We start from the raw sequence: 25,447 nt of genomic DNA, 5'->3' as shown, positions 1-25,447 counted from the left end.
TTCACATTGATTTTTTTATTTCATTTGAACTAAAGAAGTGGAGTTTATTTGCACCGTACACTGTATCTTTGATGAAATGCGACCAATTTTCAACCCACTGGTCTCGGTTCCCTGGAAAGATAACGCATCGTGATAAGCTAAGGGATCCTTTAAAGTAACATTTCTACTCAAAATCAACATTTTTTCATAAAATAAACTTAACCAATAAAAATTAGTGTTCCTTGTGGCAATAGCCGAAATTACAACGCCAGATGTGGTCTGGTAAAACAGATGTGTGTCGATACAAAATGCTCGTTTTTATTATTGTTTCGCATATTTAAATCCATTTTAATTTCCCGCAACGATATCTTATCATACATGAACACTAACTGGAGTGTGTCGTATGAATAGATATATTCGCGGGAACTTAAACGGAATTAATTGTGTAACATATACATAAAAACGAGCATTTTGTATCTGCAAAAATCTATGTAATCATACCATATCTAGCGTTAAAATTGCGGCTATTGCTATTAGGTACACTGATTGTTTAGGTGTTAACCTTATTTAACGAAATACTTTACGAAATCTTCGATGATTTTGAGCGTTATAGAGGCTTTAAAATCGCGTATCGATGGCTACTGCAATTCAGTAGTATAACGGGAGCTGGCGCTGAAAGCATAGTTGCAAGATACAGGGAAGTTGCTGCTGAAGTAAATGTTTAGGTCAAAATATACTTAATAGTTTCCTTATATGTTTCGATGTAAAAGTGACAACTTTGAGCGAAAATAAATACAACATTTTACACATAGAGACCCCCATAACCATACCTTTTCTTGACGGGCATTCTTAGCTGAATCGATTTAAGCACTTAAAAAGATATGTCATGTTCAAACCAAAAAAGAATTCGACTCAAATCAAAATCGTTTGTTTTTGCGCCTTGTTTTCGGCCGTTTTCTAGTGGATTGTAACCTTTTGCAGTGCCATTTTTTGCTTTAATCTCCAACTTTATCCTATTTCAGGGATTTAGTAGTGAACACCTATGCTTACCCTATCAATATCTCCAAACGATAAAACCAGAACAACAGTCTAAAGCGTATAACATGCCTTCGAGAAAAATATGATGATTTGTTTAGAGAGTACAGCCCTTCATGACTCGATTATTTAGTATATTGTAACCTTAACGATTGCTGACATCACGAGTCGCCCCCCTTGTTGTTGCTACCAAAATGTTCTATTTTTAGAAACGGGAATTCTAAATAGTGACGAATGTGAATGGTCACAAAATGACATAACTATGAAAATAAATACGTACAATTACATTATTTCACGCATACCATTATGCAACCATCCGTTTTCTTTTCCGACTTGATACATTTACAGCTTTCCATTTAATATTTTACAGACACAACACTCGTCCAGAATTCGCGCGAATCCATTAAATCAGATGCCACATTTAAACTGTTAGCTCTACTCGTAACGTTAATATCTGGCTCAAAGTAAATTATTTTAACTTCAATTAACACATCTCTATTACTTTTAAATTCTACTTCATCAAATCCATAGAAAGTCAGGTCAGAATCCATGTCATAAATCAGAAAACATTCATCGTACTCCGCCATTTTTTACACATTTTCAAAGAATAAAAGTGCTTTATGCCCTACTTCCTGCTGAGAATATGTTTTAATTTCTATTTAAAATTAACCGATGAAATGATACATATCCTTAAAACAGGGCCTTATGAATTCAGTTAAGTAAACATTTGACCTCTCACAAAACAGTAAACAAAGGAAATAGAAATTAGGTGTGAGGTCACTTTCAACAAGAACAGAATTGTTTTACGAACGAAATTTGTTTTAGTTTCTTAGAAGGTTTTTTCACGTAAAACGGTCTTAGAAAAATTCACTTAAAACGGTGTCAGCAATATTCTTGGAAGAAAACTTTAGAAAAACGTTTCTAAAATAAAATTGTAAGAATTACCATGTACTAAATTAAATAGATATTTCGTCTGATTTTTGATCAGGTAAGGCTTCATAATGGTCAACCGATCGATGTGGGTTTTCGAAATGTAGCTTATACCTTAAGCATAGGTGCGTTGTAAGGAACCTTTTGGAGCAAGTCAAGTTGAGGTCAGGTCGGTTTTCACCTGGTGCCTGTTATGCATGTATTCGCTTAGGGATATGGTAATAAATCGCTGTTTATTGTTGTCGGTGTAATGAGCGTGTAATGCACCTGCGAGTTATGCGTGACTTTTGGTATTAAAATCGATTTTATATCGGAGCGCTATCGATTTGGCGCTTTTTTACGAACCTGATATAATTTTTGAAAAGCGAGCGGTATGGAACCACAGGCGCGCAGAACGTTTACATGATTTGGCGCTTTTTTGTGTGCAAACCCTATATATGTTTGAATGTATTTAAAAAGCGAGAACTTATTTGGTATAGTTTTCTACAATGTTTGTCAATAGTGGACGGTTATAGAAAAACAAGATAAATTCAGATTATGTTTTATTTGTTGAGCCTTAGATAAATGGGCATATTGTACGTGTAAAGAATGCATGAGCATTCAAGCAATATGAAACTAGATGCAACCACATAATATTAAACTAATCACATAAAGGAAGTATTGAGGAAAAAGACAATACACGCAAATATTCATCACTTTAAATATACCAAGGCAAAAGAACTGTTAGCACATTACGTTTTTGTGCTTTTTTTGTGTGTAAACCCGATATATTTTTGTATGTATTTGAAGAGCGATCATTCCTAGTGAAATTTACACTCCATTGTAATATTTAGTAGCCGAGTTACGATACTCTCACTTATGTTAAATATCAATTGAAAATGTTCGAGTAAACTGTCATTAAAATTTGCAGTAGAAGTTAAATACAATGCAAAACTTTAGGGACCCGTTGTTTTCAAAAGTATCGTTCAATGTTTACAGTTAGATAAAACACGTTGATTGGTTCGATCATGAGTGTATAATTGATCGAAATCAATACCTTTACGCTAAACAGTGTTTTAATTTGAATAAGCCTGATTTTAATGGCGTTTTGTCGACATGATAAACGACAAATAAAAAGACAGACACATTAAATTTCAACGAAAAGTTAAGGAACGCTGAAAAGTAAAAAGTAAACATGAATTTCGGAAATATTTTAATTTAAAAACGAAAATGGCAAGAACATTTTGTAATTCAATTCCTGATTATTTTGAAAGCTTGAGTAACGCTACTGCTAATTTGTTTAAAGATGAAGCTGAAGAAATCAGTTCCTATAATACTTTTTACGATGAAAATTTGACATTGAACTATATCAACCGATAACGGCAAATGAAGTTATGGATTCACTGAAACGTTTACAACAACGTAGTAAAGCGATAGGCAGTAATTTTTCACATGAATATTTTATTGAAAGTATTCTTATTATACTCGTTGATTTTGCTGCCTGTAATAGTATTTTAGGTTTTGAGATTAAGATAAACATGTTTAAGTATTGATTCTTTTCATATATTGATGTCGATTAGGCTGCATTATTTAAACGAAAACACACGTTTGCATGTTATTTTTGTTTATCTGCTTATATGTTTTGATATAAGGCGTATATGTCGTAGAGAATTATGGCTTTAAATGTACGTGTAAAACAATTTTACAGCACGGCGAATAATATGGCCGCCACGACAAGAAAACGTGACTGCTCTACTTCATTGTTTTTTTAGAACCATGAAAAATCAAACTGACCAAACAGGCTGTATACATTTTTGATTTGCCATTATTAATATGTCGGTTGACCGACTCTCTTATGTTCCGATTTAATGAGCGGTCGGCAGGTGCTTTACAGAAATTATCTTATATGACCATGTCAACGAATATTTTTGATGGCTTTTCAAGATAAGTAAATTCGGACTGTGTTTCATAACTAATCTTGATTGACATCTTGAAGTATATACCTTTAGGCAGTAACGTTTTAATTTGCGCTGTGATAACCGTGGTACGTTTTGATGTAAACTTAATTACTTTCTCTTTTCATTTGGTAAATATTTAAATTAAGATTCTATAATTTTCTTTAAACCATTATTATCTCTATAATTTAACAAATAGAACATTATATTCTTTATAATTAAACATCTATAAATAATCTCCACAATTCCAGAATCCTAGTTATGAAATTATGGTTGTTGTGAAAAACGATTTATGAATAATTTTCTACGATAATTAGTTTATAAATACCAAGTATGTTACAAGGATGAAGACACTAAGATCAGTTCCAATGTATCATTCCCTTACTAAGAACAGTTACAAGAGTTACAGAATTTGTATAAACTTAGATGAGCTATGAAAAATTTTCATGACGAGAGTCAGCCTTTTATGTGAATATATGAACCTTGTTCGGAGAAAATTGGGCAAAATGCATGTGCGACGACACTTTCCGCTTTTATGGTATTTTTAGTTTCAAGGAAGTCCCTCCTTACCAAAAATCAAGTTTAGGCGGAAAGTGTCGTCCTTGTTAAGCCTGTGCGGACTACACAGGCTTATCTGGAATGACACTTTACGCACATGTATTATGCCCAGTTTTCTCAGAACAAGGCTACTATTAAGATGATTATTAGTACAATCCCCTAAAAGTACCAGGTTCTTAAGCGTTAATATCAACTCTGCGGTTTTATTGATTTGTAAAGTTAATTAACAGTGTGTTTCTAATAATTACATATTTCTGTTTCACGTACATTGCTCTTTTTCGTTGAGTGTTTTAATCGTTAAACATGCGATAATACTATTCTGCAGAAGTCTGCAATAAACAAAGGCATTTGCTCTTTTGATTGTTTTTGTTTTGTTTTTCATTTGTAAGATTTTTTACCGTTTTCAACAGTATTTCATTCCTATTTAGGATAACTTTTACACAACTGACACGTGTCCTGGTCCAAAATGTTCACCTGTAATGTGTGCAAATACGTATTTCAGTGGCTGCCCTAATTGTACTAGATTAACCCATTTATGCCTAGTGGACTCTCCCATCCTACTAAATTGGATCAATTTATTTCCAAAATTAGGGATGTCTTGAATATTTATTTCTATATTTAGAATATTTCTTACAGAAATTCCTTTTAGCAAACAGCGTAGACCCTGATGAGACGCCGCATCATGCGGCGTCTCATCTTGGTCTACGCTGTTTGCAAAGGCCTTTTTTCTAGACGCCAGGCATAAATGGGTTAAGGTGAGATTAAATTTAAAATTTGCCGTTTAAGAGATTGACTGATAAATGATGACATATTTTATAATGTCGGGCGGAGAGCGAACCCGAACCTGCTTAGAACTGCACGAAAGTAAAGACCTTTTTGCCACAGACTTTCACAGTATCACGGCCGTGTTTAAATTTGTATCCCTGATAAAAACACGTTACTGTATTATACAGTGACCAGTTTGAAGGGGTTTTTATCGGTTTGCAAAGGTTGATTATTTCCGAGTATCCAATAATCTTTTAGTCGCGCCTGATTTTTGTTATGTATCACTTCTGGTAAATCTAGTAACAACTTTATTTTTCAGAACATGTTTCTTGTTTATTATTGAACAAATCATAACTTTTTTGAATGACAAGAATTTAAACATTGTTAAGACTGAAACGGTGTGCTTCCTATAGTCATATAGATAATTTATAACTTGCGATTCTCTCACGTCAATTACATATTCGAATAGGATGATTGGGGTTTGTGAATAAAATGTATCAAAAAATAATAATTGCACATCTGCTTGGTCATTAAAACGAAAACCTTTTTTATTATTATGGTACACGTGGTTTACTCGACCATATGCTTAGTTAAGGGCTCTTTTCTTTCAGTAAGAGCTTTTGTATACGGCATGGAATATTTATAAAATTCATGAAAGACAGTTTCAAATGACCTAAAAAGATTATACTAATTACCGGCTAAGTATATTTACAGTTTCTTATTTTACAAAACATTTTACCTTAAGCCAATGTCAAATTTACTCGCCACGGTTGAACTGGGTCGTGTTTCCTTTATCAGATATCACGTTCAATCTTTAAAGATTACTCTGATTTTGTACGACCATAAATACAATTGCTATCTCAACCTTACATTAATTATTCAGGTTCAATCGGCAATCTGGTTCATTTCGGTAAAAGATGCTACTGCGATACAAAATCGGCCAATGGTCATCCACAAAAGCATCTTATCAAGAAACACCATCGCATTGGTTTGATCTTAATGGTCACGTAAATGGTCATTTAAATACACTTATTGCATCTGGTTCATTTCGGTTTAAAGATGCTGCTACGTTTCAAAATCGGTCAACTGAATAATAACCCACTAGGGATATACATAAGTAGCTTATCAAGAAATACCATCGCATCGGTTTGATCCAAATTCGTAAATGGTCATTCAAATACACTAATTGCATATAATAGCTTGTCTCTATTTAACAACATATCACAAATACCCTCTGTAATATGTTTACACTATTATTATATTTGATACTTCGCGTATATTTATTAGGTAGATCCGATTCTAAAATAGTAGAAAGAACTAAATGTTTGATGAAAAAATAACTAAATAGATATACGCCTACGACATTCATGATATGCCTTTAACGTGGTTTTTTGATGTTAAAGATATGCAAACACATGTAATGAAGATTACAATTAAGCTTCTACGGATCTTGTTAATATATACATCAAGTCCGAAAATGCTTTTTAAAAACTTTTATATAAGGAACCGAAATAATGAACCATTGATAATTGTTTTGACATTTAAGTTTCTTAAGTATACAATTTTACTGTTAATATAATTTTAAACCACATTATTTCAAGTATTGCGATATGCTTTAAAGTTGTGCCTGAAGACATAACGTATTGATGAAAAACAATGCTTACCGCTGTGTACATGTGACCGTTGTGTACGTGTGACCGCTGTGTACATGTGACCGATGTGTACAAGTGACCGTTGTGTACAGGTGACCGATGTGTACATGTGACCGAATTGTACATGTGACCGATGTGTACTGGTGACCGATGTGTACAGGTGACCGATGTGTACATGTTCCAAAGTGTACATGTGACCGATGTGTATATGTGACCGATGTGTACATGTGACCGATGTGTAACAGTGACCGATGTGTACATTTGACCGATGTGTACATGTGACCGAAGTGTACATGTGACCGATGTGTACATGTGGCCGGTGTGTACATGTGACCGATGTGTACATGTGACCGATGTGTACATGTTACCGATGTGTACATGTGACCGATGTGTACATGTGACCGATGTGAACAGGTGACCGATGTGTACATGTGACCGATGTGTACATGTGACCGATGTGTACATGTGATCGATGTGTACATGTGACCGATGTGAACATGTGGTCGATATGTACATGTGACCGATGAGTATATGTGACCGCTGTGTGCAGGTGATCGCTGTATTCAGGTTATTGTTATGCCAAAATGGACTGTAAATGCCAGGCAAGAGATGGGCTTGCTCTGTTTGAAAGTTTAAACTGATTCAAATAGCAAATAATTCTGAATAACACATGTCTGATGTGAATCAGACACATGAGAATAATTTACGTAAATATAATATATTCTATTAATATTGTTTATAAATAAAATGCTAATTTAAAAGACTCTTTATCATTTTCCCAGTTGGTATTCCAGTCGGCATATTTGCCCTGATACACTGTACATTGGCCCTGCATAAAATATGTAATCATAATATTTTTCCCGCGGCTGCCCAAGATATGATCGAGCATGATTTTAATCAATAGAGCGACCGTATCTGTTTGACCTTTTATGGTATTTTTGAGAATATTTCATGGTCTGTTTATATTGACTATTAAAATGTCTTCGTTCGGCTGCGTCTAAAAATGATTCTAAAAACCAAAGGCATTGTATTGACCGCTTTTACACTTTTGGTTATAGCAATTGTTTTGTTATAGAAGGATCGCATAAAAGAAAGCATTCATCAGTTTATGAAAATCGTCAAACTTTTGACACGCACAACGTTTTTCCTTAAACAAATTAGTGTTTTAAACCTGATAGTAATATTATTAAAATATGAACTCAAGAAACCTTCACTGTCACGGTATTTATCGGCCAAGAAAAAAAACGAATTGAAGTTAAAGGCGAATTAAATACACCTGGTTATAATTATTATATGAGCCTCGCTCTGAGAAAAAGGGGTTTAATGAATGTGCGTAAAGTGTCGTCCCAGTTTAGCCTGTGCAATCCGCACAGGCTAATCAGGGACGACATTTACAGTTTTAATGATATTTTTTCGTTTCAATAAAATCTTTTCTTAGAAAAAAATCCAGTTTAGGCAGAAAGTGTCGTCCCTGATTAGCATGTGCGGACTACACAGGCTCATCTTGGACGACACTTTGCGCACATGTATTAAACCCCATTTACACAGAGCACCGCCCATATCTACATGTATATGATTTTAAACATGATCTGGCGAGCCATTTTGTAATTGCTCTTTGATCAATTTAAGATCTTGTAGTTGTTTATGTACTGTCCCACAGACAGCCCGGACATTTCATTTATGTTTTTAACAAATTTGTTTTCCAATATATAACTGCCGTTCTAATCCTGTAAGTGCATCTCTAAGTCTTGAAAAGATTTTCGTTGCCTTTAATAACATTTATGCATGGTCGAAGTTTATGACCTCAGGCGATAAGTCTTAACTAAAATAAGATATTTCTTTAATAAAAATTTACGCAACGTATTGTGTCTACAACACACTATTTTATTTCGATCTGATCTATAATCAACACTTATCTATTATTTTATTTATCCCACTGTTTATTTAGTAAACCTTTTTATTTAAATTAAATTAGTTTTCACGAGTGTTTGTCGTACTCTGATAATGACTGTAGTGTAACCAAGGTCAGTGTATTACTCCGCGTTCCAAAAATAACCGCTGATAAAATAATCATTTTAGTTCGTAGTTCGTTCTGTGAAAAAGAGTCGTGAGTAATTTCTTACAATGTAATTCAAATTGAATTGCTAATCTAAAAGTTTTTAAACATAAATATAGCATTAAGTTGTTATATACGAGGAACTACATTTGTTTACAACGTAGCCTAACAACGTAGCACGTGCCGTTGACTATAGATAAAATTTAATAAATGGGGCTTGAATCAACCGAATTCGCTGTAAAAGTGGGATTTATAAGTATTTCAAGACACTGTATGAATTGGATCAGTGATTATAATTGTATCCATCAACATATTTATCCTCAGCGCCTCAATCCGTTCGCGTTTAGTTCTCTATTGTTTACTGCGTGTCTTGTTCTGATAAAACTGGGCATAATGCATGCGCATAAAGTGTCGTCCCAGATTAGCCTGTACAGCCCGCACCGGCTCATCAGGGACAACACTCTCCGCTTTAACTAGATTTTCGGTAAAAAGGGACTTTCTTTACACGAAAAATACCATCAAAGCGGAATGCGTCGTTCCTGATTAGCCTGTGCGGACCGCACAGGCTAATCTGGGACGACACTTTACGCACATGCATTTTGCCAAATTTTCACAGAACAAGGCATACTGCGAAACAAGAGGGCCGTGATTGCCTTAACGCGGTCGCCTTAGTTTACGGTCACTATTTTGAAGACTTGACCTGGTGATCTAGTTTTCAGCCACCTGTGGCCAGTATTCAATAATAGCATTTATAAAACATGAATTTATTATAAATACAATGTACAGTTTCAAGTAATGAACATAACGATACAACAAAATGCATGAATATAGTAAACGGATTTTTCCGAAATATTATAATCAGTTCCAGGATTGTTTTGTGCGTGGTAGTTGAAAAAAAAAACGTATTAACTGAAAACATCTTCACATATTGTGTTTTGAATAAGACTTGCTTCGCTATATGTCTTTGTGTCGTTGCTGAAATAATATTACTTGTGCCCGTGGATTAATAATTTATCTGGACACCACGCGTTTTAAATAAGAACGTTTTGTAAGTTATATAGTAATTTAGTTACATATTTTATCACTTACTAAAGTAGTTAATTCAATGTAAAAAAATCGGTTAATTAATAATCTTTCGTTTACACATACACATGAGCGTCTCTATGTTTAACAGTTCGTCCGAATGCAGTTTTTCTAGCCATCATGTTCTTCGCATGTTTACCAGTCAGTCCGTAGATTTACTCGTCCTTAAACAAGTTAACTCACCAACCTGTCCGTCTGTGTGATCAACCGTCTGTCTCTAGGTTCCCACCCACCCTTCCAACTGTATTTTATCCTCCCCTCCATGTGTAGGATTACACAACCTTCCATGCGTATGTTAACGCACCCTTTCATCAATGGGATTACTCACCCTTCCATCTATAAGTTATCCCACCCTTCATCCGTTCTCACGGACAATCGTTCTCCGCTCTTTTTTAACAAACCGGCCTTTCGTTTCCGCACTGGAGTCGTCGTGATTGCCCACATTAATAATTTAATTAATTAAATGTAACGGTCAAACTCACAAACATTCATAAATCTACATCCATGCGAAATAAATAAATTAACCGTTGGTGGTATAAAACCCACATTTGTGTGACGTAACAAACCAACATGACTTCACTTATTTCAAACTTCCTGATCAGAAAATATGGCAGATGCGCAACTTCTCATTTACATGTATTTGGTTACTTAGCCCTTATTCAACGAAGCTATATTTTTCTATATCGATTTTTAATCCTAAAAATCAAAAATGGTTGACTACAATCTAGTACTCACTGTAATGACATTACTTAGGAACGAATTTTCAGAGTAGCAATAATGCAGGATACATTATCTTGTGTGTTAATATAATGTAAGAACGAATTCCCGGGCTGTAAAATAACGAATTTTTGATTTCAGTTTGCGTTTATTAGGCAGCGACAGACTTGTATGTCCAGGGGCAGAGTATTTATAATGCCTATACTCTGCAATATTTTCTATTTAGAACTTAACAAAAACTGAAAATTTAATGTTATCTAAAATATTTAAATCCGGTTATTATACATAAAAGCAAATATAATAATATAAATGTATATTAGATCAGCTCGTGTTGACGGAACACATTTACGGGACACTATATAAACATCACATAAATATTTCACAACACTAAGTATTCATTAAATCAATAACGTCTGAGTCGATGAAATATTTTACTCAAATCAATTTAACGATTGAGTCGATGACAAGTTAGCAAAGTCTGTGCCATCAATTTTAGAGTGACAGTTATCAAGAACTCAAAATCTTTTAAAAGCTTTATGCGACTCGACGCGCTTTTAACCAAATAAACAAAAGTAGGTGTGAAATTTGTGACAGGGACTTAAAAATCTGTTGAGCAATCCGATAATTGACTGAATTAAAGCCAAACACCAGAAATGTATGTGCATAAACATCGCAAATTCGGGTTTCGACTGTATATGGTTATTTAACATTTAAGAAATACGTTGTTGCGACCGTATTTATGTTGTAAGGTGTAAGTTTGTGATCCTTATGAATTGAAATACTGTATTATTTATATTTTGTATGTTACATCTTGCTTTTAGACAGGTAATATTGCCTTTATTGATGAGGGGTGAAAGAGGTCGCTCTTATTTGTTTATCAATTATCTTTAATACAGTTTTGCCAATTTTCATGTAATATATCTGTGAGAAGTGTGTGGCACATGGGAGCGGACAGAACCTTTTGTTTAGAAAAAAATTGTGTGTTGGTTATACCGTTTGTATTATGATATGGTGTATGTATAGCATAATAACGACAGCAGTTGTTTGACTGGTAAAAATCTATACGCCGTAGTCTGTATGCTAACGTTCAATGTTTTCTCTATGTTTATCTTTTCCAGAAACCCGTTTGATCCATGTATTCCGCGATTCCGAAGGCGTGGCGGGAAGACTTCATGGAGAATGTGACCCTGGCGGAGCTGAACAATACCTTGGTGGAGCCGCAATCATCTTCTTAGCGATCCTCATGGTTGTCGGTGTGTTTGGCAACATTCTCATTGTCTACGTCTTTACCTTCAAGAACTCACCGTCCACATACCGCTCGTTTATTTTATGGCTGGGTTGGAAAGACCTCATAGCTTGTACTGTTGGGATGCCTCTCTTGATCGCCAGTTTATTACATCCGTACATGTTCCCGTCCGAGGCAGCGTGCAAGACTCTCAGATTCTTGCATGTGTTTTTCGTCGTTGCTTCAGCGTTTATAGTAATAGGAATTGCAATCGAGAGGCATCGGAGAATTTTCTATCCGTTGTCGGCAAAAATAACTCCGATTAAGATTAACATAATATGCTTTGTGTCTTGTGCTCTTTGATGTTCCGTGGCTTTACCCGCCATATTTGTCTTCGGTGACGCACCCGTTGCCACAGGAGTTCACGGAATTAATGGAACCGAATGCTTTATTGACCCGAAGATGAACGAATCAAAATTGCCACAAGGTTAATTATGGGGATATTCCACGTTCGGATTGGTAGTACGATCATGCGTCATCATAAGTTTATTCGTGCAAATACTTGTTCATTTATTGGCATGAAAAGCACTACGAGTGGAGAACAGGAGTCTCGGAAGACTGAATATCTTCGTGTTGACGAGCCGGAAACTAGCCGGAGTTCAATTGGAATGGTCTACGGACAAAGCAAGTGACTTTAATGTTGTTCATTATCAAAGTTGTGTTTGTGTTAAGTTTCATACCTCACTTGGTTCTCATGGTGACGATTTCCATAAAATCTGACTTTCTTAAAGAGATGTCTCCGGCTGGTGTGGCGATGTATAATATATTTCTCCGTTCCTTTGTGATCAACCACATGGCCAATCCAATCATATACGGCTTCTAAGACACAAAATTCAGATGCGAATGCGCTAGTGTGGCCTCAAACGTGCGTAGATTTGGGAGAAGAAAGTAGATTAACTATATAACTATTGTTAAATTTACATGGACATACAAGTCTTAGAGAATCACGTACTTTATTTGGAGCCTTGTTTCATGGTATATAGCCTGATAAGACTAGAATAAATTCATTCATTCGTGTGGGATTGCACTCGTATTAATGGGAACTTTGTGCATGAAATTTAATTTTCGAACCAAGTTACGCGTGTTCCTTAAAACCTAGCAATGTTCATAATATACTGCATATATAATGTCATTAATGAAAAATGACTGTTGTTTACCTAGCAACTCTCATTATTTTAATAAATTTGCTACATGTGTTTTAACTTTTAAGTTTAACATTACGTAGTTTGCATGTCGAATTCAAAACTAATTTTTTTTTTAAACTGTTTTCTTTGTGTAAAATCAAATACTGTTTATAATGTTGATTACCATTTCAAGTAGCTAATGGTACATACTTGCAGTTTATGAATAAGTATATATGTAAAGTAAACACAGGTAAAAACGCATAAGTTAGTATGTAGTTTCAGTTTGTGCTTTGATAGTTATAGCACAGTTAAAACACATATGGTAAAATAAATCTATGTTGTACATGTCTATGTAAATTGATTATATATACATGTATTAAGAAATGAATAAAAATCACTCAAACAGGAAACAACAAAGTTTGTTGTGGTTAATGTTCCTGGACAATAGGTTGTGTTTCCACGATGGGCAATCTTAACACATCCTTCCGTATGTAGGTTTACCCAACCTTTTGCCTGTAAGTTGGCCAATCCTTCTGTCTGTGGGTTAACCAACTCTTCTGTAGGTTGGTTTACCCATCCTCCCATCTGTATGTTTACCCAACCTTCCTAGTGTAGTCTACATCTGAAGGCTTATCCAAGCTTCCGTCCGTAGGTTTACAAACATGTACGTCCATAGGTTTATCCCCTCATCTGTCTGTATGTTTACCCACCTGGTCTGCAGTTTACCCACCTATCCGTGTGAATGTTTAAAAACAATTTCCGTCTGTGGGTAAACTCATCGTTCCCTGCATATGTTGACACACCATTCCGTCTGTTGGTTTTATCACCTGCCCGTCTATATGTTTACTCATCCTTCCGTCGTTAGTTACCCACTATTCCGTCAAAAGGTTTACTTACCTGTCGGTATGGTTACACACCCTTCAGACTGCAGTTTCACACAACACTCTGTCTGCAGATTTAACCACTTTCCATGTCCATCAAACATAGTGCCCCGTATGTTTGCTAACCCTTCCGTGTGTAGGGTTATCAACCCGTACGTCCATAAGTCTTCACACCTTTCTGTTCGTAGGTTTACACGCCCTTCCGTCAGTCGGTGAACCCAGCTTATAGTCTTCTTTTTGCAATCAATGAACCGTTGCTGATTCATATGATGGTGGCAATTGTGTTATAAACGACACTTTTCTACTGTCAAGTATAATGAATGTGTTCAATTTTCACTGACCTACGCATTCCGTTAATCCAAGCCAAAGCAGAAGTGTTTGAACTTAGAATTGTGAAATTTGCAGCTGTCACTGCGCAGAGGAGCAACAACAGTCTTTATCAAAATCGTTGACCAAGTTGGTCATACGACAATGTGAGGAAACGAGACCAAGTCCAACTTAGTCATAATAAACTATTAATATTTTAAAATGTTGACAGTTGTTTGCTGCAGTGCTGAATTAGTTACGTTGACGACATGTTGGGCTATATTTTTCCTGAATATAATTGTCACAAATGTGAATTTGAAATGTGGAATATTTTAATGCGTCAGTTTTATAATTTGCATTTTAGTCAGGTTTGTTTTATTTTATCGATTTATGTATATACAATGTAATTGAAATAGCACGCGGACGCGTTTAAACAGCACATGCGCATTACAATTATATATGAAACTGTCATGATTACGCACATGCACATTTACATTTGCTTTCATAGTAATGATAAACGCATATCGAGTGCGCACATTTCGTGGCCATGTTTGTAAATTTAAGACTTCAAACAACATATTCTGGTTACTTTATTAAGATACGATACTATGACCAAAACATTAATTTGTATGAATAGAGCTATAACAGAACATAATAAGATCACCAAATTCCAATCGATAAACTTCAATTGTTCTAGGAACGGTATGCTAGCTCTGAGGTAAAAGTTTAAAATGAACTGCGAATGCAGAGCTTTTTGAGTTTGTTTTTCAAGTGATATTGACTAAGCTCCTTGAACTGTTTAATTTAAACGGGTAGGCAACACATGAAATGAAATAGTAATTAAAAAATGTTTCATTTCATGTTTTAATTAATGTTTTTGATTGAATGTTTACTTTTGTTATTTATGTTTTAATAACATTACTTTTAAAGGTGATTCATATTTTTTTTTTTTTTTTTTTTTTTGTAACACGTACAAAAGTGATAAATCATCAATTACATCAGACGCCCCGGGGCCAACCTCAGCAATAACATTGTTCTGCCAAACTCTAGGGTTTGTTTAAGGGTCGGAAAAATGGAAGAATACAAAGTGACAAAACTCACCGATACGAAATGTTTAATATGTATCAAACCGCAAACTAATAAAATACTGGAGGATTAACCTCCATTATTCAAACTAGAAAAAATTGCGTTCGTTAAAATAGAAGAAAAAAGAAATGCATTTGCTAATGTAACCTTATGGCAAAGAAATATTTCATGAAAGAAGATCTTAATTTATTTTAACCATTAACGGTCATTGGCAAGCGTGAAAACTTAAATTGCAATTAAAAACAAAATTCTATTTCGTATTTTAGATCTGAAGAACAAGGTTCACATTGAAATTTTTATTTCATTTGAACTAAAGAAGTGGAGTTTATTTGCACCGTACACTGTATCTTTGATGAAATGCGACCAATTTTCAACCCACTGGTCTCGGTTCCCTGGAAAAATAACGCATCGTGATAAGTTAAGGGATCCTTTAAAGTAACATTTCTACTCAAAATCAACATTTTTTCATAAAATAAACTTAACCAATACAAATCAGTGTTCCGAATAGCCGAAATTACAACGCCAGCTGTGGTCTGGTAAAACAGATGTGTGTCGATACAAAATGCTCGTTTTTATTATTGTTTCGCATATTTAAATCCATTTTTATTTCCCGCAACGATATCTTATCATACGACACATGAACACTAACTGGAGTGTGTCTTATGAATAGATATATTCGCGGGAACTTAAATGGAATTAATTGTGTAACATATAAATAAAAACGAGCATTTTGTATCTGCAAAAATCTATGTAATCATACCATATACAGCGTTAAAATTGCGGCTATTGCTATAATGAACGCAGTTTGTTTAGGTGTTAACTTTATTTAACGAAATATTTACCGAAATTTTCGTTGATTTTGAGCGTTATAGAGGCTTTAAAGTCGCGTATCGATGGTTACTGCCATTCAGTAGTATAACAAAATGGCGCCGAAATGATTGTTTTTATACTACTCAATTCGTGTATTACATTTGCAAACTGGAATTTTAGGTACTATATTTTAGAAATTGTTGCATCTTTGGTAAGCATATATGAATCGTTTTTATAAGAAAATAATAACATATTTTTACTATTATTTAAAAAACAATATTGATGCCCGCTGATGAGATGACAACGACGGCCAGTCAGGAAGTTATTGATACCCTCGGTTAGAAAAGTATCGCGAATATAATTACACACATTTTTTAGCGTTACATATAACGAAATTTTATATTTTAATTCGTACTCCATGTAGTACTACCACCAAATATCCATTCGTTTATACTGATGTCGTTAAAGCATGCATTACATTATTTATTGGCGAACAGGGGCTTTAAAACGTTTTAAAGTAAAAAAAAATGTGTCGCGTTCTGAGAAAACTGGGCATAATGCATGTGCGTAAAGTGAGGTCCCAGATTAGCCTGTGCAGTCCGCACAGGCTAATCAGGGACGACACTTTCCGCTTTTATGTTTTTTTTTCGTTTAAAGGAAGTCCCTTCTTACCGAAAATATTGTTAAGCGGAAAGTGTCGTCCCTGATTAGCCTGTGCGGACTGCACAGGCTAATCTGGGACGACACTTTACGCACATGCATTAAGCCCAGTTTTCCCAGAACGCGACTCAAATTTACTGAGAGGCATCCGTCTCACAAATGTAGTTCTTCAGTTGAGAGCATGGAATGTCGTTCCAGTCTCCGTCAGGCCTCAATTGTGCGCAGTTCTCGTCATTCTGAGTTGTAGAATATGCGCACATAAAGTTTCAACATTTTTCAAACGTGAACATATTTAGTGTATATACATATTACATGTTATTGTATTCTACAGTGAAATAGTATTGAAATATGCGAATTAAATGTTTATAAAAACAAATGGGCCTATTTTTATACCAGCGTCCTAAATGGGCCCTAATATATTAATCAATAATATATCAATAGTAGCAAAATGTCAATGGCATACCTTTTTTCAGAGATTTTCGTTCAAAAGTGTTCATTAAACTGAACAAACGCATCATAGAGGGATCAAGAAATATATTTTTAATTATTTATCAATTATATATCAACGTTTTGAATTGTAAACATTATTAACGTAAAAAGCGTAGTCCAGTTGTTTTTTTTACTGTTTACGTTTATTGGTTAAGATACCAATGTGTTTCGAAAGAGAATCTTTACATGTTATTTGCTTCAGTTCATCCCATCTAACCTTAACTAGATTCATCATCCAACCGACATGACCATACATATCAGGTTTATATAAGAGTCACCTCACATTAGAATTAATACATTTAACTGACATGTTTCCCTAACTAGATTTATTAGCCTATATGTTTTCAAGACTATATTTTCCAATCGTATGCTTCTTTAAAAAGATTTAATATTCATCCCGTGTTCCTATTATTTGACTTACGTTTCAAAAGTAGATTTATTATTCACCTCATGCTTACATGGCTAGTTTACTATTCATCTGTTGTTTTCAGATCTATATGTATTATCAACATTTATCCCAAAACAAGAATAATCATCCATCCGTGTTTCAATAACTATATTATGTTTAAATTTCATATGTCCTTAACTACATTTTTTATCAAACTCATGTATCCATAACTAGATTTATTATCTATTACATGTTTCTATAATTAGATTTTTATCCATCCCATGTTTCCATCAAAGGATTTGTTACAATACATAGATAAATAATCCATCCCGTGATGGAATAAATAAATTCATTATCCATTCCAAGTTGCAATAAATAGATTCATCGTCCATCATACGTTACAATAAATATATTCATAATCCACCCTACGTTACAATAAATAGATTCAACGTCAATCCCACTTTATAATAAAAAGATTCATCTTCCACTCCACGTAGCAATATATCGATTTTTCATCCATCCCGCTTTAGTAAATATAGATTGATCATCCATTTAAACGAGCTATAGGCTTAGCGTTTTTGCTTGGTTATTTTTCAGGTATTAATGTTCATCACATGTGAACGGCATTGATGCTCGATCCGTAATCCAAACAGGCAAAGACGCTAGAAGCTTAATATTACCACCTTATCATACATATCGGCGTCCCTTCACATGTTTCTGTAAATCAAATCAATGATACGCATTGTTTCTATAAATATATTTTATTATACAGCCAAAGTTTATAAACATAGATTTATTACCCTTCCCATGTTTACAAAAATAGATTCTTTACCGTCCAATTGTCTGGTTCCCCAGGTGTCCACTTGGTGAACTCGGCATGTCTAAGAGAGTGGCTCCACACCCACTGCCCCTCCTCTGCTAAATCGTTCAGGCCAATTCGGTAATATTCTGTGTAGAAATTTATAAATACTGTGTTTGTTTTTGTTTTGTTTTTTAAAAAGAAAAGACCAAAAGATCATAAGTCTTTGTATAGCTGAACTTAATCTCACTGTCTAAAATTTTATGTATTAATGATATTTATTTTGCCGAGAGCTAGTATTGCTGATTGCTCAAATAAAAACTCCAATTATGAACAACATATTATATACGTTTCTAAACATTGCGACTATTTTTTAAAAACGATTCAAATAACTTTGTTACGATTGAATCAAGTTTCTTCCTATTGTTGTTTGTTCCTGAATCCGTGACATGTTTCTTGAAACGCATTTTATTACTGATACATTTTTCATTGGGACAGGTTTCATATTATTAGGACTTCTTTGTTTTAATGACAACAGTTTCCTATGACTGGCAAAAGTTTCGTATACTTGAACAAATAAGCTAATCCTTGAGTTAATTTTGATGTGAATAATAAAGATTCGAATGAGACAAATTTCTTACGATTAAGGAAAGTTTCTTACGATTAGTAAGTTTCTTACGATTAGGCAAGTTTCTTACGATTACGGCAAGTTTCTTACGATTAGGCAAGTTTCTTACGATTAAGGCAAGTTTCTTACAATTAAGGCAAGTTTCTTACTATTAAGGTACATTTCTTACGATTAAGGCAAGTTTCTTACGATTAAGGCGCTTTGCTTCCCCCGCGAGAAAGTTGTTTTCCTCCATCGAGTCGATTTCCACCAAATAACCGTTGCCGAGGTCCTCGCTACAAATTGCCTTAAAACATAAGAAAATTGCATTTGATTCATTTGTGTTAAAAAAGAGCTTATCTCGTATAGTATGTGTACAAACCGATTATTGATAGACAATTGAAACATCTTGCTCGAGCTACTATTATTGCAAAGTGTAGGTAAACAGGAGCGTCTGTAGGTAAACAATGTTTGTACGGATGTAAACTTTTTCCAACATGAAAGAATTTAAAAATAATTTGGCAAAACACTTATGACACGAGTTGCCGCTTACAAGCGCTAGGCCCCTAGGTCCAAATTTCAAGGTCGAATGTTAAATTTATTAAAACTGTCTTTTTACTATTTTTGAAACATAATTGTGTCTAGCATGGATGGATTCTCAAAGTCATCGTCAGAACTGATTAGCATGAGCCACAGTTATGTGCTTAGGAACCACTTCCCTATGTTTAATGTTGTAGTCATTATTCGAGGTAAATATAAATATAGAAAGGAGACCTTCAACTTTGTCCGGAGTATACCTTTTTCGAGAAGTAAAAATGAAATGTCCCGCACAAAAACAAGATCCCATTTTGAAGCTTATGGTCATAAAAGTTCAAAGTTAATATTTCGGGCCCTGTTTCATGCGCTATCTTTAACTATCGTCGTCTCATCGTGCTGAGGTTTTTTGAGCGTCTCAAAAGGTCATTGTTCTTGATACATTTTTAATTATTAATAACTCTGTGATTTGATTTATTAAGTTATGACGCATGTTACGCTTACCCTAGCTCCGCTGTATGTCTCTGTGTCATGGCTGAAATGGTAGCACTTTTCCCCGTGGGTCAAGAACCCGTCAGGGCACCGAGCGCCTGAAACGGAAGGTGTTGGTTAGCTTTTCTTAAAGTTGGATGGTCGATTGGTTTGATGGTTGGTTGGTTGACTGGCTGGTTGTGGTTGGTTGATCGGGTGGTTGGTTAATTTCTTCGTTCGTTCGCTTATTGACTGATTAGTTTGATGTGTCATTTTGTGTGGGTGTAGATTGATATTTTTCCGTTTGTACCTGTTTTTGTTTGTTTGTTACCGCATAAAAGTTGATACGGTTTAATTGTATTTATTGTAATGTAAATTATTTTATGCGGATATGTAAAACTATGCTCCAGTACATGACTACATGTGCCAGTAAATTACTTCATGTGTAAGTATATGACTTCATGTGCAAGTATATGACTACGTGTGCTAGTAAATAAATTCATGTGTCAGTAAATGACCTCATGTGTTAATATATGACCACATGTGCTATTATATAACTTCATTTTCCTGTATATGATTACATGTGTCAGTAAATGACTGCATGTGTCAGTATATGACTGCATGGTACCATTATATGACAACATGTGCTAGTATATGACTACATGTGACAGTATATGATTACATGTTCCAGTATACGACTGCATGCGCCAGTATACGACTGGTTATCCCAGAATATGACTATATGTGCCAGTATATGGCTTCATGTGCCAGTATATGACTACATGCTTCAGTATATTACAAAATGTACCAGCATATAGCTAAATGTTCCAATAAATGACTACATGTGCCAGTTTATGGCTAAATGTGTCATAATATAACTACATGTGCCAGTATACGACTTCATGTGTCAGTATATGACTACATGTGCCAATAAATGACTACATGTGCCAGTATATGACTACATGCGCCAGTATATGGCTACATGTGCCAATAAATGACTTCATGTGCCAGTATATGACTACATGCGCCAGTATATGACTACATGTGCCAATAAATGACTTCATGTGCCAGTATATGAATACATGCGTCAGTATATGACTACATGTGCCAGTATATGACTACATGTGCCAGTATATGACTACATGTGCCAGTATATGACTACATGCGCCAGTATATGGCTACATGTGCCAGTATATGATACATGCGACAGTATATGACTACATGTGCTAGTATACGACTTCATGTGCCAGTATACGACTTCATGTGTCAGTATATGACTACATGTGCCAATAAATGACTTCATGTGCCAGTATATGAATACATGCGTCAGTATATGACTACATGCGCCAGTATATGGCTACATGTGCCAGTATATGGCTACATGTGCCAGTATATGATACATGCGACAGTATATAACTGCATGTGCTAGTATACGACTTCATGTGCCAGTATACGACTTCATGTGTCATTATATGACTGCATGCGTCAGTAAATGACTAAATGTGCCTGCATGTAGCTCCATGTGCCAATAAATGACTACATTTGCCAGTATATGACTACCAGTGCTAGTATATGGCTACATGTGCCAGTATATGTCTACATGTGCCAGTTAATTATTACATTTGCCAATGTATTGCTAAATACATTGTGTATGCCAGTATATGACTTCATTTGCCTGTATATGACTACATCTTCCAGTAATTGACCAGTCGCAAAATTATCGATCGCTTCGCTCACATAGCCACGTGGTCTAGGGGTTAGAAAACTCCGACAAGCAGATCGCAATGATAGCGGATTAGGCGAGTGAAATACTATATTTGTAACGATGTATCATGCTATTTTCTACAATATAAATTGTTAAAGCCGCACAATAAACTAAACTGCTTTGTTCATAAATGCTTTAGAGAGAAACGGCATGATCAATATAAATGAGTAAACGACAGACTATCAGAAACGATTCATATACATATTATATTGAGTTGAATAAAAATCCGTTGTAAAAATGAGCATTTATTCATATTGATTTTTAATTTGTATTAAACAGCCTTGCAGTGAATCCGGTGGCTATTCATATATAATTATGTTTTGAAAATATTTTTATTAAATGCAAATGACACATCTATATCATTATGTTTTTTTTTTGTTTATTAAAAATGTTAAGAAATGTGTTTTATTGTGTGCGTTTCTTTGTATTAAGATATACATGAATTTTTTATTGTAACAATAATTTAATAAAGGCACAATTTCGTGGTATCATAAACAGATACCGGTAGTCTGATATGCATTTTATTTAATGCATTTTTAATGCGAACCAGTTACATTTGACTATCGAAAAATGAAATGTTTGCATAAAGGTGCTGTTCACGAACATTCGAAGGGAAAATATTAAGCATATTATGCATTTGTTTATTTACAACAAGATGAACCTTATATGTTCATTGCAATGTTCACATTCCTCTCCGTATCAATATATGTTGTATTAGAAATGTTGTTGTTGTTGTATTATAAGCCGTACATTTTACACCTGAAGTCGCTAAAGCTGGCTAAGCCGCGTTGAAATCACCTTTTTGTTGTTTTTACTTAAGTTTAAACAATATTTAAATTTTCAATTTATAATGATTTTCTTTGTTTACGATCCACAGAAAATAAATATATAATTTGAAATCATTCAAGTAATTAAATAGTTTTCTTTTCTTGTGTACAGTACCTAACAATGTCTTAATGTTCCTTCATTCTGAGATCCGCTCAACATACTGTCATTTATTAATCATCGACAATTACGCTGAGATTATTAATAAGCACGTGTGGCAATCATTATGCTGCCCAAACTGCTTAATAATATTGTGCATCAAATGGTTTAACACGTTTTTATAAAACACACAACTGTTGTGGTCAAACTATTATTGTGTTTGTTTTCATATTACTCGTTCATATGTTCAATGAATAAAGGCTAAATAATGACCTTTTATAAAGTATGTATAACACCTACAATTTTGAACAGTAATAATCAGGCCTTTGACATAAAATCTGTGTTAACTCTTAACAAGAAATATCTTTAAAAAAGATATACGGCGTTGATAGTTCAATGAATGAGATCAAGGATAGCGAATGTCTTTTTCTGTGCAGTTCTTAACTGCATCACACGCAGTACGGGATGTTACGCGGAGTTTTCGCGGCTTATTTTACATTATTACATATTGCTGGTCATAAACCTATAGAAACAAAACAGAAAACCAGAAAAAGAATGGAAGTGAAATTAAAACATATGAGTCAATCGGCCACACGCGAAGTATCCGTATTTATAGGCGCGTTCTTCGAACAAACCTGTTTTAGTGGTGTGTCGGGCATTGCCATTTGATTCGATTATTAACAGTATCGAGAATCATCACGCCCATGCTTAATACATAAGTCAATATGGTGGAATAATTATTGTTAAATTAATCATAAATAATAGTTATCATTATATTAATGAAAACACATTAAGAATCTATTATTGACATACCATAATTATATTTCTTCATTTAACATATTTCTGGTCTATAGAAAATTCCAGGTCACCTAGTTCACGCATAGCGTCTTTATTATATAACGATTATTTTACTGGCCGCGCGAACTCCGGTGATGACCTGTATGAAAACTCGATACCTCGCGGGTTGAAATGCAATCCATTAAAGTGAGGCTTCGCTTCCACTGCTCTTTATACTTTGTTTACATGTTGACAGGAATATGGAAGTAAGTACTAAATATGAGAACATAGCCTTTAAGTATAAACGCTTTTGCGCTGGTAATTCTATGAAAATAAAAGGTGCACGCACAAATTGTATTGATGTCGAGAATTGATTGTAAAACTGTTCTATCTATTTAGCCTTTTCATTAGAGATAAAATTGTTTCATGCAGTAGAACACTGTTACAAAGACGCGGATATGTTTTCAATGTTCTGGTGGTATACTCAAATCAGCCAATGGACTTAATGAAGTGTATGCATTCGTACCTAGCCGTTGAAATTTTATTTGAATTTAATTGAACACTTACAAAGGTCAGGTAAGGTGAAAAGCTGGCTTAATACAGCTATGCCGAAAAATACGTACATTCCATACGTACGACACGCTTTGTTTTTCGGACAAAATGGCGGCCAGATAAGCGTTGTTGAGGACTGTGAAAATCGATATCTGATTGGCTGATCGGAAAATTTGATTGACAGGTGGCGACTGGTTAATGGACTTCATCTCGCCAGCAAATGACTGCATGTGCCAGTATATGACTACGTGTGTATTGATTGCGTAAATTCATCAATTGGTCCGTTGGTTAATCTGCCTATATCAACGTCTGACAATAATATTCATCAAACAAAACTTACAATAAAGTCAGAAACTATAAAATAAGATTTTTAACTTACCTGCGCATGAAGCTAATCCAAGAGAAACCAGAAATGTCAGAACAGAGTGACGAGACATTTTCAGCTATCATACACCTCTATAGACAAAAATGAGAAGTGGCCTTAAACAATTAACTGAACTTAAAACCTCGTAATATTGTGAGATAAGAATCGTCTCTTTTTCATAACAGCAGTTGTTACGATTCTCAATTAGATAAGATTGCACGTTTGATTTGCGACAACCTTCCCCAATATTTGCAAGCAGGCGTTGTTGGACCATATTTTCAGATTTAAAAATCGCATTCTGTACATTTCTTTGATATGTAATCTAATTGTAAAATGCAGCATTTTTTGGAAAGATAATTAAAAAACATGTGCAAACCACATACGTCATATTAAGCATGATAAAACAAAAATTATATATGGTCCAAAATTTTAGATTGTTTCATTTCGGTTCTTTAATATTAAATTATTGTTAAACACCATGTAAGTTAACGAAAGATGAAATTGCTATTCCTTATCACCATATTGTCTTGAATTGTATTATGATGTGTATATTTAATTAGCATTCATTATTATTATGTCTTGTACTGGCCCTTTTAAAACACCATTTCTTTCAAATAAAGTGCTTTAGGTATTTTCTTATTTTTTTAATTTGAAGAAATCTAATGTGATTGTTAATTATTTTTCATCTTGCATCAAGTGTTTTAAATGTTTTTGAAAACTTCTTTTGGGCGGCTAATCGATTAGCGCAGTTGTTGGTGTTTTCATCCAGGTTGTCTTATCTTTTAATGTTCATTTTATCGAGTGCACCGAGATTCTTCTATATGGTCATCGACCATGTTTTGTTTCTAAAATTACGTGGAATTTTGCAATATACAGGAAATATACATTCTACGGGACAAACCTGGATCTTTTATTG

At 34.4% G+C, this 25,447-nt stretch overlaps 1 protein-coding gene across 2 annotated transcripts; it reads right to left on the bottom strand.

Moving 5' to 3' along the window:
- LOC127858848 (C-type lectin domain family 17, member A-like) lies at positions 1–24,714 on the bottom strand. 2 transcript variants are annotated; one of them, XM_052396179.1, is made up of 6 exons: positions 24,547–24,714; positions 20,183–20,268; positions 19,355–19,451; positions 18,571–18,686; positions 17,000–17,097; positions 1–111 (listed from the first exon to the last, which is right to left on the bottom strand). In XM_052396179.1, exons 1-6 carry the CDS (start codon positions 24,602–24,604, stop codon positions 90–92), a joined length of 477 nt encoding a protein of 158 aa, XP_052252139.1. In that variant the 5' UTR covers positions 24,605–24,714; the 3' UTR covers positions 1–89. The 2 variants fall into 2 exon arrangements, with proteins under 2 accessions (XP_052252139.1, XP_052252138.1); XM_052396178.1 differs by lacking the exon at positions 1–111 and adding an exon at positions 15,673–15,783.
- Positions 24,715–25,447: the final 733 nt, after the last annotated feature.

Source organism: Dreissena polymorpha, chromosome 14 (genome assembly GCF_020536995.1).
Source record: "Dreissena polymorpha isolate Duluth1 chromosome 14, UMN_Dpol_1.0, whole genome shotgun sequence".
NCBI lineage: Eukaryota > Metazoa > Mollusca > Bivalvia > Myida > Dreissenidae > Dreissena > Dreissena polymorpha.
The sequence above is the reverse complement of the archived record's forward strand: the minus strand, read 5'-3'. Positions and strand labels throughout refer to the sequence as shown.

What these genes read in the sequence shown, in the direction of transcription:
- LOC127858848 (XM_052396179.1), bottom strand. Translation starts at nt 24,604, where the DNA reads ATGTCTCGTCACTCTGTTCTGACATTTCTGGTTTCTCTTGGATTAGCT. An exon ending in TGGATTAGCTTCATGCGCAG is followed by an intron (nt 20,269 to 24,546) that starts GTAAGTTAAAAA and finishes CTTCCGTTTCAG; the next exon opens with GCGCTCGGTGCCCTGACGGG. An exon ending in AGACATACAGCGGAGCTAGG is followed by an intron (nt 19,452 to 20,182) that starts GTAAGCGTAACA and finishes TTATGTTTTAAG; the next exon opens with GCAATTTGTAGCGAGGACCT.